This window comes from Lissotriton vulgaris, chromosome 4_1, assembly GCF_964263255.1.
Source record: "Lissotriton vulgaris chromosome 4_1, aLisVul1.2, whole genome shotgun sequence".
Classification (NCBI taxonomy): Eukaryota; Metazoa; Chordata; class Amphibia; order Caudata; family Salamandridae; genus Lissotriton; species Lissotriton vulgaris.
The window spans coordinates 678,227,564-678,247,943 of record NC_141691.1 but is presented as its reverse complement, the minus strand read 5'-3'; the positions used below and the strand labels follow the sequence as shown (position 1 = coordinate 678,247,943).

At 42.4% G+C, this 20,380-nt stretch overlaps 1 protein-coding gene across 1 annotated transcript in view; it reads right to left on the bottom strand.

Annotated features, from left to right (window-relative positions):
- Positions 1-20,380, bottom strand: part of COBL (cordon-bleu WH2 repeat protein) — a 955,089-nt gene that overhangs the window by 329,165 nt on the left and 605,544 nt on the right. Inside the window, exon 8 of the mRNA XM_086964957.1 lies at positions 14,938-15,135. Coding sequence (XP_086821083.1) covers positions 14,938-15,135 — 198 coding nt within the window. The remainder of the gene's footprint in view (positions 1-14,937; positions 15,136-20,380) is intronic.

Genomic DNA, 20,380 nt, shown 5'->3' with positions numbered 1-20,380 from the left:
ATCGATGTAAAAAATATAGATGTTAAAAATATCGTTTTTTTTTTTAATATATAAATGTAAAATTAAGTCTATAAGACTAATAAATAAAATAAACATATTTAAAAGTATCTAATAATATTTAAAAGTAATAAATAATACATATATATTAAGAATACATTAATTAAATATATACAGTAAATATGTAATATATATGCACTGAACAATAAGTATTAATAATTATTTTACGAATTTATAAATTAATGAAATATATTCTAATTTACTAACACATTTACAAACATTAAAGAGTAACATAAATAAAATGTAAGTAATATAAAAAATAAAATAAATATTTGATATTTTAACAATTAATTAAATAAAACTTTGGATAGCGTAAGGGTAAACATTTCTATTCCTACTCCAGAGAGTGCAACAGTAGGGAAAACTGACCCTGAACTCAAAAAACACCCCTTTACCCAAGAACTGAAACTGACCCTGAACCCTAAAAATACCCCTTTACCTAAAAACTGAAAACTGACCCAGAACCCAAAAAATACCCCTTTACCAAAGAACTGAAAACTGACCCTGAACCCTAAAAATACCCCTTTACCCAAAAACTGAAAACTGACCCTGAACCCTAAAAATAACCCTTTACCCAAAAACTGAAAACTGACCCTAAACCCTCAAAATACCCCTTTACCCAAAAACTGAAAACTGACCCTGAACCCTAAAAATACCCCTTTACCCAAGAACTGAAAACTGACCCTGAACCCTAAAAATACCCCTTTACCCAAAAACTGAAAACTGACCCTGAACCCAAAAAATACCCCTTTACTCAAAAACTGAAAACTGACCCTGAACCCCAAAAATACCCCTTTACCCAAGAACTGAAAACTGACCCTGAACCATAAAAAAAACCCTTTACCCAAAAACTCAAAACTGACCCTAAACACTAAAAATACCCCTTTACCCAAAAACCCAAAACTGACCCTGAACCCTAAAAATACTCCTTTACCCAAACTTAATTAATATTATTTAATTAGCAATTAATTATTAATGAACAATAACAAATAAAGTAAATATATTAGCACATTAGCTGTAATTAATATAATTTAATAATTAATATTATTTTTCTCCAATTAATTAATTAACAGTAATTAAAAATTATATATAAATAAATTACTCTAATTATTGTAACTAATTAATATTATTTAATTACCAATTAGTTAATAATGTTAAATATGTACAAAATAATAATAATTAATTAACTAATTAATATTAATTATTTCCCAATAAATTAAATATAAATTTTTAAAAACATATATTAATTAATTAATTATTATTAACTTACTCCCCACCCCATTCCCTATAAACTCACATCCCGCTACAGAAAATATATATCAATTAATCAATTATTTTTTTTCCCAATTAATCAATATTAATTAGCAATTAATTATAATTAATTAGTTAATCCTACTAATTATTAATCAACTTACCATAATTAAATTACTTCCCACCCTATTCCCCTATAAACCCACAACCCGCTACAGAACATATATATCAATTAATAAATTAATTAAAATTATTTTCCTATTATTTTCACATAATTACCAATTAATTATGATTTATTAATAAATCCTACTAATTACTAATCAATTTACCATAATTAAATTACTTCCCACCCTATTCCCCTATAAACCCACAACCCGCTCCGGTACAAAAACATAAAATTTACTTATAAATTTATTTATTATTATATAAAATTTATACACATATAATAGTAATTATTTTAAATACTTAAAGTAAACATATAACACATACATAGTAAAAAACTATACAATAATACAAATTTCGATATTAGTGTCATCGAAATTAGTAACATCGATATATATGCTATCGATATTACTTACTTCGATATTACTTACATCGATATTAAGTATTTCGATATTACTTACCTTGGGTCGATATTCTGTCCTACGATATTCTTGCCTTCGATATTATGCACCTTCGATATTTCAGACTCGATATTATGGTAGGTTAATATTTCCTACTCGATATTTTGACTGTGTACCATATAATTTACCCAACACTGTTGCATAATTTGGTCCCCTTATACCGCATAATTTCAATAGCCTTGGCTATATTTAATATCCTCAGTACAATATGCATCATATATATGAAAAAGTACCCACTCCTCTACATCTAAAGGCCCGCAAGTCCCTTAGGCATTTCATAACCATATAGAGGAATAAGGCTGAAAGCTAGTTACCCTAATAACATTATGGTGCTCCGAATTAAGTACACTTGTGGGTATTTTATTTCTTATAATATGCTATATCACCATTACCCTTCACAAGACGTTTAAATCACGGGTCTATTGATCTTTCTTATGAATGAGATGATATGGCTGCAGGCATGTAGAACAAAAGTGGAATCAGAGGTGTGAAAATAAACATGCCAATATGCAGCTTACATCCGAATGCAAAATATGCTTTAAGCAGATCAATGTCACTTTCAAAAGGAACTGAATTCCAGAATGTGTGGCGTCATGCAAGTGGATTCCTGCTTTCCTGTAATGAATTCCAGCATTTTGATAAGCAGGAATAATGACGACTCCTCAGCTAATGGCAGCACATTTTAAGTGTACAACATTTTAAAAGCAACAGCTGAAAAGCTATGCGTTCGTTTCATAAAAAGTGGCTGTAATTCTGCTCAGTCACAGGCCTTGCACACTATCTGGACAACAAACACTGTATGCCTCTTTACTATAATAGGTTATTACAGTAGAGTAGCAATGTCACAATTGCACTGTAATAAGAAAAACAGAGTTTGTAAATAGTTATTACAGGGTTCCATGTTTTATAACATGTAATTCAAGGCCCAGAACATATATATCCTGCTATGCATGTGCCCAGTATTTATGGAAAGAAGAGCGGCAGACCCTGATGCAGAGGTCTAGCCCGAACCAGGGTTCAATTCCCCGCCTCGGGGGGCTTGGGCTCAAAATTCCAAGGACCTGATATTTCTTGCCTCGGTGCCTATTCCAATCATGGAGTCCCACTCTGCAACTCTGGGCAATAGCTTGCTTAATCTCCACAATGGCCCCCACAACGCTAAGGATGCCTGGCCTCCACCTTGGGGGTGCCCAGGAGTGGACGCCTCACAGGGAAAGCCAGGATGGGTTCCACAGCGGTATTCATACAAGCGCCTTGAGACCCTTGCGGGTGAGTAGTGCGCTATACAAGTATCAATTTACATTTTTTACATTTACTTCTATGGGAAGTCTCATCCAAGCAGCCTAACTGGTCTCAGTACGACTGCGCAAACAACCACTGCTCACGGGTAACTTGATGGTGGGGGCATGCGCACTAACGTACAGCTTGTTGCATGCCGCCTAACTAAGCTCCCTCCATGATATAAGCTACATGAAAAATGATGCTTTTATCCTTGACTTAGGCTTTGTTCCTGCATGTCCCAAAATTAAATAGGAAAAGGTAATCTGTTGGAGCAATGTGAGTTCACAACGTGTCATACTAATGTACCATTCCCCATCCCCCTGCAAGGCACCACAAAGTGTGCCATAGTGACGTGTAATAAGATACATATGCATTTGTCTTACATCCCCACTGTCATACCTCAATTCCTTAATGTCTTAGCAGCCCTGCTACCAGCAGCATGACATTTAACTTGTTTTATCTGAGTCAGAACTATAGAGCCCGGCTATCAGTGGGAAAAGGGATTTCTATGGTGTAGGCATGACTTGTAAATGTTGAAGAATAAATAACCTGTTTTTCTATAGGACTTGCTACCAGCCTTGCACTGTTACTGAACTGTAAACTGCGGGTCTTACTGGTACCCAATTCAAGGATGCACATTTCATGCCTCAGAAAAATGAAAGGCTGAGTCGGCCCCACTGGAATGTAACTGTCTGACTTCTAGGTTGTGCAGTAATGTACCAGGCACAATGTCTCAGTGCAAACACTGAATAGCTTAGATTTCTGTCAGTAAATTTTCGGTCTGGCATTAGCCAAAACCTTTTATTTTACTAACATTTTATGTATAATATAGATACCTGTGCAGCTTTTCAGTCAGCTCTCTTCATCTATTTGTCTCTAATTATATCATTTTCGTCTGAAGCCAGCCCCAACCGGAGACATGGTTTGACCCAATGGATGAAGGTGTCAAGTTCAGACACTTCCAACCTATTCAAACTGAGGAACTCGGGTTTCTCGGCTCAATTGTCAAGTCAGGGTCCCCGGATGACCAAGCTTTTCTGGAGCTGGGCTGTGAAACTATCCATCCTGTCCTATGTGTTCTCACTAGCTTCTCCCTGTCCTTCGGATGTGTCCCTCAGCAATGGAAGCACGCAATGGAGGTACCTCTCCTTAAAAAAATACTACTCGGCCCCTCCAAACAGGAAAACTTTTGGCCCATTTCACTACCACCTCCATTTTCTAAGATCACGGAGAAGCAAGTGAACAGGGAACCCAATCTGGCTTCCGTCCCTTATACAGCAGCAAATCCCCCCTGTTGCTGACCTCTGAATCAGCTTGTTGGATTATGAATGAGGGGGACACAACAGCCCCCATGCTGGATGTTAGTGCTCACACAATATTCTGCTGTTGAACCAGCTGCAATACACTGCACAGCGATGCACTGGCTGTCTTCTTTGCTGTCCCTCAGAATATTTTTTTTGTCAACGGTGGGTCCCCTGCAGCAGGTTGTTCCGCAGGGTTGGTTACTTAGTCCGTCCCTTTTTAGGTTTCGCCTCGCGATCCGCTGCGCAGCAGCATTCGCGCAGGCGAAATCTAATGTTAGAACAGTACTGGCTTTGGTTCCGCCTTCTCTTCCATTGGCTAGCTCCATAAATGGAGGCTAGCCATTGGAAGAGCGATCTGTCCGTCATTGCTGGAGCAGATTCGTGGGCGTTGCCACGATTTTTACTCATCCCGCCCCTTTGCGATCGTCATGCTGCGGTGGGCGGTGGTTTTTAAAAAAAATTTTATAAGCTTTGTTTTCGGCATTTTGGAAGTGTTGTTTTCAGGGGTGGGTTGTCCCGCGCTCCGTTCCCGCCCCCCCTCCCGCAGTCCGTGGGCCCGTTCCTGCCCCCCTCCCTCTGTTCGTGTGCCCCCTCCCGCTGTCCGTTCCCGCCCCTCCCCCCGCTGTCCGTGTGCCCGTAGGTGCTTGCTCCTCTGTGCCACTGCCTTCCGTTTATGTATATACATTTGAAGTAGAAGTACTATTGTTGCTACGCATGGCACAGTTACCCTTTGACTGCTCCCGCCTTCTAACCGTCTTGATGATCCATTTTGTTATAAAATGTATCTGATGTCTTAGTAGAAATACGGTGTTTGTAAACTGTAAGGGTGAGGCTCCATCTGTGGCTGGTCGACTAAGGCGAGGTGACGTCATTTCCAGATGCAGCCTCTGCAGGGGAAGTGTGGTCGCTTGGGCACAACACGGCGCAAGTTCATTTAGCCACAGCTGACATGGCTTTCCAGTTCAGACCAGCCTCATAATAGCTTCAGAAGCTCTGCCAATAGCAGCGCGTGATGCTGGCAATATTAATTAATGCTCGTCATCGTGAGCAAACAGTGCGCCATGATGTAATAGATCATGTAAAGGAAACATTTGATGTGCGCATAGCATGTGTAAGTGGTTTCAAGCACGTATTAAGAGGGACGAACTGTGCCGACATTGATAAATTATTTTGGCTGGCACAGATTTGGCCCCGTAAGAGTGCAGTGCTTACAACCACATACATCTTGCTGTTTTTGCCTAAAATGTGGGCTCCGCTTGCTTTTCAGCACTGTACTTAAATAGAACTATACTGCTGTCCCTTCCCCTGTTTTTAATTTTTTTTATTATTAATGTTTCAAAACGGGTGGGTGGGGGGGACACGGTGGCTTTTCTGCTTTACATCTGCAAAGTGTAACTAGGTTGGAAGTTTGTCGAATGAGAGCTAAACCTGGTGATCAAAAATCGTGTTTTAATAAAGATGAGGACCTAGTAATTTCTGTCTATTGGGGGGATTTTTTTTTTATAGGTAGTCAAGATATTCAGTTGCTTGAAGAACATATGCACGAGTTCATTATTGTGTAACCTTGATTAATAATGGGTTCTACATTCTGATTTGGCATGTCCATATTATTTCGTGGTGTAATAAAAAGGAAAGGAATTCATGCTACTGAAAGTGTTGCAGAGTGCTGAGGAACATATCTAAAAGTAAGTGCCTCATTGTTTGAGACACATTATATAGCACATACAGGGTGGGTTGAAAGATAACCATGCATGTTAAGGTTAGCATGTAGTCCAATCATGATGAAAGAGTGCAGGTTTTATAAGTTTATTGACAAGTATGATTTTTTGTCTATATCCTTCTACTCTTATGTGCTAGATTGTACTGACTTGTGAAGACTAACTTTTTTTTTTTTTTTTTTACAATTAACAGTTAATAAATATGTTTACATGTTTTATAGAAAGGTTATAGAGCTGGGAAAATCATGCAATTTCCTATTACACTGGTTAGACTTTTTAGTTTCAGTGGGCCTTGTTCTTAATTGTTTTCCACACCGTATTTATATAATTATGCATATGTATTTATTTGTACCATAGGCATCATGTGGCTAAAAAGCAACTTTACAATGCTGAGTGTCACTAGGCGACTGATAAATGGTCCTAAAGGGCAGGTTCCGAGTATGTTTGATCCACACAGACTCCCTTTGTCACTCAGCATTAATCGAGCCCGATTCTGTGATCTGGGCGGGGTTCAAGCAATTCTACATACCCTCTGTTTTTTCTGTCTGTTTTGTTAGACATGAGGTTCTGACTAGAAGAAGAAAGGGAAGAACATTTTTCAGAGTGTCTAGGGAGGGCTAGGGAGTGCTAGGGAGTGCAGAGTGACTAGGGAGTGCTAGGGAATGCAGAGTGACTAGGGAGTGCTATGGAGTGCTAGGGACTGCAGAGTGACTGCAGAGATTAAGGTAATGGCAATGTAAATGACAATGCCATTTATTTATCTGTTTTCAAAACCAACCTATAAATACAAATTTTGTCATTTACAATGCCAATAGCTCTAACTTTTCCAAAGGCGAACCCATTGCATTGTAAATGCTTGTTAATCTATATGCCCGCCCTCTGGCAGAGGTCATTGAGCATCACATGTTGTCTATTATCTCATACGCTGATGACACACAAATTGTTATCACTTTGTCACAAAACAGCAACACTCTGGCCACCTCTCTCTGAATATGCATATCAGAAGTAGCTGCATGGATGGATTCAAATTGTATAAAATGAATGACAGGAAGACAGAGGTAGTGGTCCTAGGGAAACATATTAACATTTGGTCCATGCCTGGTGGCCCAATGGCCTAGGTCCTCTACCCCTAGCCAAGGCCAAGGTTAAGGACCTAGGCATCTGGTTCGATGATAAGCTGTCCTTTGAGGCTCAGATCACAGCCCTCGCCGGGAGAAGTTTTGGGATGCCGAGATCCCTAAGGAAAGTACTCCATTTCTATCAGAGGCCACCCAAAAATCTGGGATCCATCAAACAGTGGTATCCAGGCTGGACTATTGCAATGTTCTATATCTGGGATTGTCACAGTCCTGTTTGAACAGAACACTGCAGCCCATGCACTGTTGAAGTTTCTTAGTCACGCCTCTATCAGACCTGCTCTGCAAACGTTTAATTGGCTCCCAGTAAGGCAAAGAGTCTTATTTAAGGCACTCTGTTATTGCTTGAAGGCCCTCTCCTTGCAAGGCCCTCATTACCTTCAGCTGATGGTGCAACACAATGCACCTACTAGAAACCTGAGATCAGCTGAAGCTAAGGGGGTTATCATTCCTAAATTCAAAATGGCCGTAGCTAGAGGTAACTCCTATGGAATTCTCAGCCTCTGGAAATCCGTCAAGCTCCATCCAAACTTTTATTTAGGAAAAAATGAAAGACTTGTTTTTTCCGCTCAGAGTGACTCCCCCATTGGGCTGAGCAATCTTTGTCTCTCTATGTCAGTTCCTAGCTCTGGGACACTCAGCAAGGAGTAGCTATGTGCTTTATAAATCTCATTATTAATATTCAAAATGTTCTTCTGACCACTATAGCGTACAGCACGTGGCAGTGGATTAGCACAATTCAGCCACTGGCTAACTTCACTGTGAGTGACAGCATTCTTCAGTTTCACAAGGAGCACATCCACACTTAAAGTAGTCTCCTTAGCTGCCAGGCACTTCTATGGCAATTTGTGCTCTTGGAGAACAAAATATTGCTTTTAAGCAATGTTTGTTTTTAGATTGATGAGTGCTAAGCAACTTCCACAACAATAACGTTTTGATGAAACCATGACAAAACAAAACAAGCATTGACAAAGTCAGACCTCTTACCTTCGCTAGTGCTTGTTTGTGTTGTATCAGGAAGCGCCAACCTGATAATCTACTTCCAAAGCAGAGAGCACAGTCCATATCACTGATGTGTGACAGAGGTATTATGGGTTTCCATGGATGGTTGTGAATGACGTTGTTGGTACTAACATTTGCAGGCACAAAAGGCAAAATGTGATTTTTGCATTTATGAATTATGTTTGCCAACTGGCCCTAAGAATCAGCATATGGCAGTCAACTCCACAAACTGTAAAATATAAACCACAGATCAAGTTTGCACTACGCAATTTGTTTTTGATTGGCACATGTACAAAGCTGCAAAATCGTATTTTGAGCTGAACGACACATGCAGTGCTTAATTTGAGCAGGTGGTTGGCAGTGGGGCCCACCAGCACTAACTTTTGGGGACCGGCACTTATATTTCCTCATCAGTCATTTCTAGAGAGAAAGAGAGTGGCAAATAACAAACAATGGGGGAAGAAGGAGGAGGAAAAAGAAGGAAAATCCATCAGAAAGGGAGATTCAGGAACCTGCAAGAGTGAGGTAAGGGGCAGGGAGTGTCTGATAGTGAATTAAAGCAGCATGATGTGGATTCCAGGCTACCCAGCCTTGGTATTCAGTCTGCTGACATGTAATAGCACCGGCCGCGGGCTTCTGAGCAGAGCTTTGTGCACTGCCACTTATTTTCTTTTATAAATTAAGCACTGGGCACAAGCGCCTTTCAGCACGGGTGTTAAAGCACAGTAATGGCTACGACGTGGCGAAATTAGCATGGATTTTCATGTCTGTGTTTGGTTACAGAAGTGCTACTCCCTGTATCGAACGTTACCTGATCAGCCCAGACCTTTATATTCAGGTAAATAAGAAGTGGCCTGTGTGGGAAAACATCTAACCAGCATTCCAAATGTGTAAATGTATGAGTTTGTGCAAAATACTATGTCCATTTTAAAAACAGAGTACAGCACTTCATTGATCCCTTCCAAGATGGTGAGCCCCGCCTCCCATCATGCAATAAAACATCAGAAGAATGAAGCCATTAAAAGGCGATGTTCTTATGCCGCTTATATAACTTACTGTGATTGCCTACCTACTCCTGGAAAGCGTGCATTGTTTTATTGCTGTTGCCTTCCATCTTTTATCCACCTTCCAACCACCACCCATTGTGCATTCCTGCAGTCATTCATCATCCCGCCACCCATCCAGTGTTAGTCACACTCATGTAATATTACACCTTTTTTCCATGCTTCTACGTTATAGGTCTTGTATTACAGCATTGGGACATAAGTGAGTAAAAATACATAGAAACACACAAACCTGGAACTCACCAGCCCTGACAAAACCTCCTCATTAAGAAATAGAGCAAGAGTGGGGATCCCGAGTGGAGTTTTTTTCCTCGCTCGCCAACGTTAACCTTGCGTTGAGAAACCTCCATTTGTGTTGAGGCAGCTGCTGCTCAAGTAGAATATCTACTCGAAGGGCAGAAAGAAGCAGCGCCCTCTTGCGCTGCGCTTGGTGCCATTCACGCCGATTTTACAGCTCGGGACAAACACCCGGTGCTAAATATCAGCGCGCTTAGCGCGACGTAATGCATTCTGCCGCTTGCGGAACTCTGCATAGTGCAGCAGTTTTTTGGTCACTTCGCTGAGTTCCGCATAGTGGAACTCTGCCCAGATCTAGTGCTAATGAGAGAGCTGAGAAGCAGGGTAAGTGGATAACCATCCGGGTTGTCAGGAACCTTCACAGAAGCCAGGTCATTACCAGCTCCAGAACTCAGTAGACCAGAAAGGAGCAGCAAAGAGAGATAAGGGGCAGACAACATGGCTGCCAGAAAGCAGCAGAGACTCATGAAAGTCTACATTACAGACAAAAGCCTAGGGCTTTCTCGCTTTCAAACCATGTTCAGTTTAAATGGATATGTAACTCTATGTATATTTTCAAACAATGTTAGTGTAGCTGAGAGTGTATTCAGAGATGTGAACTCAAGGCTACCCCGAGCTGCTTCTAAGCACTATCTGAGCTGGATTTTCTGCAGCTTCAGTGTTCTCCATGATCTAAAGTCAGCATTTTCTTTGTTGTTTTTTTTATCTGGTGGAGTATCTCTGTGTAGAGATGTGGTAAAAGACGCGCTTACTATTACTGCAGGCTGGTCACGTATTTCACTGTACATGAGCATGCATGTCTTTATGAGCAGTGGAGAATGGAAGGATGCGCAGAGTGTGGGCACTGTCTGGAAAAAACTCTTGTGTCTTAAGTTGAGTGTAGACAAGAACCACTAGATGTCCCATGAACCTACAGGGCTTTTGAGATATATGCCATGGGTTGTGGCCATCATGAAATCATAAAGTATACACTCCTCGTGGTCCATAGAGTAGTTGCTAGGCAATCAAGATATATACTTGGTGGAATATTGTCATCTGTTATGCTGTGAAGTCAACTAAAGATTAGAGAAGTATCTCCTAAGAAAAAGACATGCACTTGTTTCCACAATAATTCATCCCTATGCACCTGCTTGTCTCACAAGAAATCGTCCATTAGGATTACAGAATTGATTGTGCTTTTGTGTCTCAAGAATAATTTTAGAATTATAAACTTTATGTGGATGTAAAACTTTACAAGCTTCAATTGAAGTGTAGCAGATCAGAAGTACTGAATGGTACATTGTGTTCAAGGATAATCAATATATTTGACCACCATTAGAACTACAAATAAAATATTAACAAATGCCTTTCATGTTACAGTTGTCCATTCATCACCTACAAATCAAGCACAAAAAGTGATTTTCTAATATTGAAGGTGGCTCACTTTCATAAACAAATGTATTGTAGTCCTGATTGCTATTTACTCAAAAGAGAATTGTATTTTAGCTTCAGAGGAACAATTGAGTTTCAAATGATAAGACCGCGTTGAAACCAAGAATGTTGGCAGGTATATCATAGATAATACTTCAAATTAAAATCAGTAATTTAAATATGGTTATAATTAAGCTCTCTTAAACATGTCAGATATCAACAATCCTGTAGTGCGGATTAAGCACAGCTGAGCAGCCAGGCGTGTAATGGTATCAAGCGTCTCTACTTCTAGTTCTCTACTTCTCTAATTTTATCTCATTCTCATTTTCCGGAGCCTATTCTATAACTCTCTGATGGTAGTGTTGGGTTGACTATAGATGTGGCAAAATTAGGAAACTACAATCACTTTGGTTGAGTCTGGATTTTCAGGTTAGTGCATACTGACAGTAACATCTTTCTTTGGGATACATACCTGTGGTGTCCCCTTATAGTTTTGAGTTTAGGTGGTCATTTGTTTCTGAAAGTAGTATTTGGAAAGAGGCTGGAGAACTAGGATGTGCATAGATTTTCAGCCCTGTCTGGGATCTTGTGAGGGACCTAAGGCCAAATACACTCACAGGGTAGATTTTATTTAAAAAGTCACCCAGAGCCCTTTCAAGGTAAGCTTGTAATGGGACTTTTTTGGTGTAAATCTGTTCAGTAGCTTTGAGAAATTAGCTTTACAAAACTGTTTCTTTGGGTGTTAAAGGGTTAAAAGTTATAGCTGTAATCCTTTATTGAAGACTCTTCACAAGCAGTTGTTCTTCCTCCTTGCACCTTTTCTTCTAAACCACTGGAGTGTGGTGTGCCACAGTGTTCGGCGCTGAGTTCCGCCCTTTTCAATATCTATTTGGAGCTGTTAGCAAAATTGGCTGAGGCATGAGGTGTGCGGCTGGTTTCCTACGTGGATGACACCCAGTTCCTCCTGGTTTTTCAAGAGAACATGCCAGAAGCACTGGGTGTCTTTAAGCTATGCCTTAAGGTAGTGGTTGAGTGGATGAATGCAAGCTGTTTAAAGCTCAACTCTGAAAAAACAGAAATTCTCATCATTGGCACTAAATCTTCTCTTGATTTCAGCAACTAATGGCCGACAGAATTGGGGGTCCAGCACTTACTGTGAGAATACTGGGTTTGAAATTTGACTCCAATCTTTCATTCAAGCCTCAAATTAAGGCTATTTCTTCCAACTGTTTTGCCACATTTAGGTCCCTAAAACGATTTTCCATCTTACACTGGAAGACCTTCCCAAAATGATTGTTCATGCCTTGGTTACGTCAACATTGTTTAATGCCAATAGCATCTGTGTTTGCCAGCCTGCCATATTTCAATGCTAGCAAACAATACAGAACTCCGCCACTTGGCTAATGTTGAATATTCCGCCCGGGTCTTCATAACTACACCAACTTCATTGGCTTGCAGTAACCAAGGTATCCAATTTAAGTCACTAACATTTGACTTTGGGTATTTGAACAAAAAGGCCCCCTCTGTCTAAGAAGGAGATTTAAGCTTTATTGCCAAGTCAGATCTCTGAGATCCAACAACCTCAAACTTTTCCAACTACCTTGAATTCCTAAGGCCAAGAGAGGCAGTAGATCCTTTGTTTTTCTTGCTTCTAAGTTGTGGAATGCTGTTCTTCTCAGCTTGGATGTAGTCCCTCTGAATTTGCTTTCAGAAAGAATCTCAAGACTGCTCTTCGACTCCTGTCTGGAGGGCATTTAAGCCCGTGGTTATATGTTGCACTGCTTTCAGACCTGTACCGCTAGTGCCAGGAAGCATCTGCTGAGGCAGCTGTGCACTCAACAAATGGTTTGGTTTGTATTGTATTGTATAGATTCTGAATTGTTATTCCATGGACAGACCCTGAACCCGGGTTAGTGGACTGTCTGCGGAGCCAAATAAAAAAAAGAAAGAAATCTGGATGGATAACAGAGCTTGTTCTTCTATCATTCATTTTAGGGTCTGCAGGTCCAAAGATGGGTTCATCGTTATCAGTCCCCTGTTTTAGGAAAAAATACGGGTGGTCCTCCTTCATGGTCCTCGCTGCAAAGATCTGGAACCAGATGCCTGTCCATCTGAGATCCATTACAGATAGGGGAACCTTCAACAGATCCCTCAAAACATACAGATTTAGGCCTTAACCCGACAGCACATGCCTGCCCATTCGCCAACTCCCCTGCGTGTTCTTTTGTGCCAATTGCCGGTACACTCACCAAGTAGCCGTGCTCTATATAAAAGTTAATCATTCATTTATTCACAAACCTGGGTCCATGGACACAAAGCCTCTGACTGGCCGGCCACTAAGAAGATGAAATTGTTACAGTAGCCATTGCAGGACACAAAGCTCCATCCTTGCATTATGTAGCAAAAAATAATAAAGCCATAAGCGGCAAGGATAGCATCCCCTGAAGCCCTGGCTGATGTGGGGTGTGGAGGGACAGTGACAAAATCCCTTTAGGGTTACCCCTATTTATTCAAAACTACATTTTGCAGTTGTGTTTGTGTACCTAGAGGAAGGTTTCACAGACTCACAGCAAGGAGCAAGGTTAGATGACCCTGACTCATGTTCTGCTATACCAGAGCAAGGGATCTTGGAAACTTGTTGGACGCCCTTGACCAATTCATGGACCTAGGACTGGGTTCATGAGCCATACAGAAGGCCCAACAAGTGAACAAGTTTCAAAAAGCACCTGAGGATTCAAATAATAATAAAAATAAATACAATAAATAAAAGGGGTTCATCACCTGCGGTGGTTTGCCAGCCTCCGGGTTACATGGCAAAAGGTCTTACACAGTGGATATTGGCCACCTGCGGAGGGCTGGCAGCAGGGCCTGACTGTGTACACCAAGTCCTGGGATTGGCTCCTTGCTGCCAGTGTCCATCCTCACATTATGCACAACTGGTGGCCTTGGCAGGACGGTCTTGTTGTCCACAGCCTTTGACCAACCATTGCTGCACATTACCAAAAAGGCCAAATTCTGTGTGCAGCAGGGTAGCGGATATTTTCATATAAGTTGGATATAGATTAGAGTCAGAAAATACGCAGAAATTCACAAAAAAACGACCATTAAATTAAAGTGTTGGTTAGATTTGGTTATAACACCTCAATGTATGTTTTTTTAAAAATTCTGAAATTCACTTTGTGAACTTAGTAACTGTTATGTCTACAAATTAAAACTGAAAAAAACCCTGAAAGCCGCCAGTTACGGTTAGCTCGACAATTTTGAGGTGAAGTTAAGGGACATAAAAAAGGAGGCACTATCCAAAAATGTTGCTGTTTCAGTAACCTAGTCAAGAAACCTTAATACATTTTGAAACTGGTACATATAAGTAAATGTGTACTAAATGTGTTTTCTTTCCTTACTATGAAGTGTCCCCCTGAAATAGGGAGGATGGACTGGCTACCTATTCAGCAGAAAGGTTACAGTCGGCAGGGTACAAACCCCACATGTCATGAAATAAACCAATTAATTTTGTATGTTTGCAAGATCCGAAGAAATCAGAATGTGTGAATAAATGTATTAGACAACGTTCTCACAGTAATAAATACTTACACATGTTCAACTTATTGTGACCTAAACTTGATTCAATTCCTTCTGCTCTGCTGGTGTTTCTCTTCTTGGATCACATAAGCAATCAAGGCACAGTATTTTTATGACATAATAAAAAGTAAGACACTCAAATAAAGCTCTAGGTTAGTTGTCCAAACATGTCTACCCCAGGGATCACCTTCTGGTTTACATCAGCATTCACCTACCTGGACAGATTGCCTGTCCTCTCCACTTTCTTCCGAGCACGAAGTCTGGCGTATCATGGCTGTCGGAGGAGGTGGCGCTTGTCGCTTCTTCCCTTCAGCTCTCTCTGCAATGCCTGAGATGTTGGTAAGAGACAACGACGTTCCCAAAGCAACTGTCCGTCTGTTCACTGACGGCGAATTCGGAACTGTTGTACTGTCCTGCAACATAGTGAAACACCAGGTTTTATGTCAAGACAGGAGGCTAGCATTATGCATTAACTTGTATTCACTTCTTCCGAGCAGAAAACCATTAAAAGCCTCCAAAACAGAACCTTAAAACATCACAACGTGAAAAGAAGTGGGCAGTGATACAGAGCGGTCACTTTTAATTACCAACCAATGCTATTAATAATAGGATGAGGTGAAATGTACTTGAGAAGTGATGTGTGATTTAGGATTTCGGAGCACATATGACAGAGATTTAACAAATGTTTTTCATTATGATATCTATTCAACATCTTTTGTGAACAATTAGGGCCTGGGTTAAAGTTAGGTGGGATGAGAACATTCTCTGTTTTCTAGAGTAAATGCTAAACACAAAGGAGAATTCGTCGTAGAAACATCCTCCAGGATACAACCCGGCTGTGGAGGAAATTCTTTTTGTTGGAATTGCTTGGGGATTAAGCATTGCCTCTTGAAACAGAACACATTTCTGTACTTCCAAATCTAAATCAGGCTCTCATTGAAGCCAGTGAATGCATCAAACAGTCCACGCCTCCGCCCCTCAGTTTATCAACACACCCATCTTTCCATTCCTTGAACCATTGCCCTGCATCCATCCATCCATCCAGCCTAGCTGCTATCACCATGATGTTCTACTGTGAAACGAGAGATGTGGTGTGTGCAGGATATACCGTATGCAACATGCCAGTAAAGTCATAAGGGGAATATGGGGTGTGCATCTCTGTTATTACTTTTAACATCCCATGCCCAATGGTTTCAAGGCAGAACCAATGTGACTCCCTCTTTACCCTTGCTCTTTTAGTGTTAAAAGTCTACCAAGGTTATCCACAGCTATTTTAATTCATTGTCAGCGCCTCTTCCCAACACTTGTGGGGGGGACCATTCCCTGCGTTGACCTTAATAGTGGTGAAAAATAGTCCTAATGATTCTCCTTGGCCTGCCACATTTCTCTCTTTTTTATCTCAATTTATACTGCAATTGTCACTATCATTGCACCCCATTATTCATTTTTTTTCTTTGTAGTTTCATATAGCACAAACTTGTCCCGAATCAGGTATCAGAGCGCTTTATATAGAACCAGTTGCATTACATGAGGACACATTCATTTTTTAGGTCGAGGACTGACGGCTGGCTTGCCAGCCGGAAGTCGGAGAATTAATGTCTTTCAGTGTGTGCTTTAAACCCGCCTCTCTGCTTGTCTCTCCTCCATTGGCTGGCTTCCTAAACGGAGGCCAGCCATTGGAGGAGAGAGGTGTCCCTCGAAAAAAGCTCTGTCTCTTTCGGATTCGGGGGCGTGTTCGTGCTGTTCTTTCCACTTTTTAGCCACACCCCTTTTTAGAACGCCGAACACGCACCCAAATCCGAAAGTTTCGGATTTTTGCGGCCGCCATTTTGTTTTGTGCCGTTTTTCCTCGCTGCTGCTCCTAACGCGCTGTTTCTAGTTTTTTTTTTGCATCGTGGATCCCGCTGCCGCTCCAGAGTCTGTGTCTGTGCCATTTTTCTTGTTGAAGAATTAGCTACTCCGTAAGTATAATTTATATAGCGCTTCGTACGCCTGCTGGGGACACACAAATACTCCAGGTTTTCATCTGGTTCCTTGGCGTCTTTCGTGCATGATGGATTGGAACATCCAGCTCTCGGACGGACGAGGGAAGCGCCAATACATCCCCGGGCAACACCACCTGTCCCACCATCTCCTTCACCGGTGCCGCCATGCCTGTGCTAGAGAGGTCAGCAATCGCACACTTCTCGATTAAATGTGCCAGCACTCCGCGCCAAGCTACTACAGGAACCAGCATTACAAAAGTGCAGAATGCTTTCTCGGTGAACGCTGGTTCGCCGTCCTCTCCCCCTCCCGTCTTCTCGCCTGCCCCCCTCCCTCGCCACAGTGATTATAATCCGGAGGCTTCAGCTGTTCACACCCTTGCACTCGCCGCCGCAGAATTCAGCTGCAGCCTAAGCGCAACATCCGGCTCTCGGCCGGACGAGGGAAGCACCAATACATCCCCGGGCAGCACCACCTGTCCCACCATCTCCTTCACCGGTGCCGCCATGCCTGTGCTAGAGAGGTCAGAAATCGCACACTTCTCGATTGAATGTGCCAGCACTCCGCGCCATGCTACTACAGGAACCAGCGTTACAAACGTGCAGCATGCTAAATCTGTATCTGAAAAGCTTCGTGTCTGAGCTACTGATCGCCTGCATGTTTGTACAAGGACGTTTGCATTGGCATCTTGTTAAATATTTCATTCAATGCAAATGCAACCAATTATTAATTTAGTCACAAACATATTTTCTTAGTTCAATCAATTTTTATTGAAGTAAAGAGAACTGTAATGTACTGTAATTGTTATGTTCAGGTGCAAGACGCACAGACGGAATACTCTTAGTCTGCCATGGCTCACCTTCCCTGCCAGGCTCCCCTCATCCCTGCTCCGTCAATCCTCACAGACCCCCCCTCCCCCACACCCCCGTGCCTCCGCATCACCTCTCCTCCCCCCCTTATGCCCCTCGCGCCCTCAGCCAAGGAAGCAACAGGTACAGCCCTCACAGGGACGGGAACTAGCCCCCCGAACTGCCCCCACCAGCACTGGGGAACCCGTCTATCCCCGCAGAGGTGCCCACGACCCTACCCAAGCAGGAGACCCCGCCAGGAGTCACAAGACCCCCCCCACCCTTAACCCTCTAAGTCGCCTTCCCACCGAACCCCCAACAGGTAGCAGGGAGATCCCTCGGCGGAGCCGGGGCCGCTCTCCTACGGGAGACACCACTGGAATCCATCAGCAGCACAGCGGGAGAGCCGGCATCCATCCCGCCCCCCACAGCCCCCACCCCAGAGTCTGCCATGGCTCACCTTCCCTCCCAGGCTCCCCTCATCCCTGCTCTGTCAATCCTCACAGACCCCCCCACCCCCCTCCCCGCGCCTCCGCGTCACCTCTCCCCCCCCCCTTTTGCCCCCTCTCGCCCTCGGTACTGTGGCCTGCGGGTGTTAGCCAATGTACTTTTAGTGTCTTTCCCTCTCCGGTGCCGCCTGTGGGTGAGCGGTTGTGTGTGGCTCTGGGTGTGTGTGTGTGGCTCTGGGGGTGTGTGTATGCAGAAACGGATGGATGTGTGTGTGTGTGTGTGTAAGTGCGTGCCTGCGTGCCGCTGTATGTGTGTGTGCGCATGGGTGCATGTGTGAATGCAGGCTTTCTTACCATGACGTGACTCTGCATAAACGCATGGACGGCTGTGTGTGTGTCCCCATGGGTGTCTGTGTGAATGCGTTTTTTCTAACCATGGTGAGTGTGTGTGTGTGTGAGTCTGCATAACTGCATGGACGGCTATGTGTGTGTGCATGGGTGTATGTGTGAATGCATGCTTTCTTATCATGGTGTGAAGTATGCATAAATGCTTGTTTACTGTCACGCTATGTTTTTCTGTGGTTTTGCAGTACAAGGTACTGGTAGATGCAGTGACTGTCCTTCCTGATACATTGATTTTCAATACTGTAAACCAGTGGCTTGCAGGACTCCGTTTTATGTATTACAGCATACTCTGCTTCCTGTCTCTTTGTAGAATCTCAGTACATTAATAAACGTGATTGAGGGTTTGCAGGACTGATAATTGTGGGTGGATGTGGTGTGGATCAGCAACCTTTTCTGGGCCTGAAGAAGTAAAGAATGTGGTAGTCATGTTCTGTTGTGCTGCTAGGAGTGGTGCAGTGTGGATTAAGTTGGATAAATGGTCAGACGTTGCAAACTTACTGGTCATCTCAACTGAGTGTAAGCTGCATTATCTGTTACCAATTCTGGTTGCTACACTGGGGGAGATAAAGGACCTTTTTGTTTTCATCCAAAACGTTTGAGTTGTACCTGCTTTTTTTGTCTTTTTGGAATTCTGATGGATCGCTTAATAGGTGACTGGTCTTGAGTTTTTGCGCATGGCATATGTCAAATTCAATCTAATCTGTGTTACAGACTTATCTGTTTTCTTATGTTGAGTTTTTTGGTTCCTGAGCCAAATTGTGATCCAGTGATTGTGCCCGCCGTTTTCGTCCCTCTGTTTCCCTGCTTGTGATCCAGTGATTGTGCACGCCGTTTTCCTGCCTCTGTTTCCCAGCTTGTGATCCGGTGATTGTGCCCACCGTTTTCGTGCCTCTGTTTCCCTGATTGTGATCCGGTGATTGTGCCCGCCGTTTTCGTGCCTCTGTTTCCCTGATTGTGATCCGGTGATTGTGCCCGCTGTTTTCGTGCCTCTGTTTCCCTGCTAATGATCTGGTGATTGTGCCCGCCGTTTTCGTGCCTCTGTTTCCCTGCTTGTTGTATGTTGAGCTCTTCCACTGAATAGCTGCGGATTCAGCTTCTGTTATGTGCTTGCTCCCCTGCCTGTTCTTGCTCCCCTGCCCCCTGGCTATGCTTGCGGGCGAGCGATTAAGCTATTGGCATTGTAAATGACAATGCCATTTATTTAACGATTAAGCTATTGGCAATGTAAATAACAATGCCATTTATTTATGATTTTTAAAAAAAGTCATAAGCAATGCCAATAGCTCTACCTTTAATAATCCCGAAACCATTGCATTGTAAATGCTTGTTTGTTAGGCAACGGGGAGAATACGTGATTTTGCCCAGAATCACAGGATGCTCAGTGTCGCTGCAGAGACTCAAACCCAGTTCCCCAGATTCGAGAACGACCGTCCTAGCCGTTAGGCCAACTCCTCTCTCCAAATTTTTATCTCTAGTGAAAACATATTCTCATAGGAAAAGCAGTATAACCCTTACTTTCCTTGAGTCCCTACACTAGACACAATTTTGCAAATGAGGAACACACCTGAGATGTGCACACTGGTGTCACAACAACGACTTTCTCTGATGGGTACACCTTTCCCTCTTCATTCATCATTCCATTCACTCGCTCTGACCGAGGCACATTGTTTTGAAACTCTGAGAGCTTCTTACATAGTAACCCCAGGATCCGTCTTCTGTTTAATTCCTTTAACCCCTCACTTCCCTTCATGAACGATTCCTAAAATATTATGCATACTAAATATTAGGGGCGTAGCTTCAGGGGGATGTTTGGGATGTTACACCCCCCTAATAATTGTATTTTCTGATGAAAATTTGGGTACAGATGCTTTCAGTCGGATATGGTGAGGTGACTGTCGGATTTCACCTGGGATTTTTGCAAGCACGCACCGACAAAAACACACACACACTCTCTCTCATCTGTTTAGAAAGCC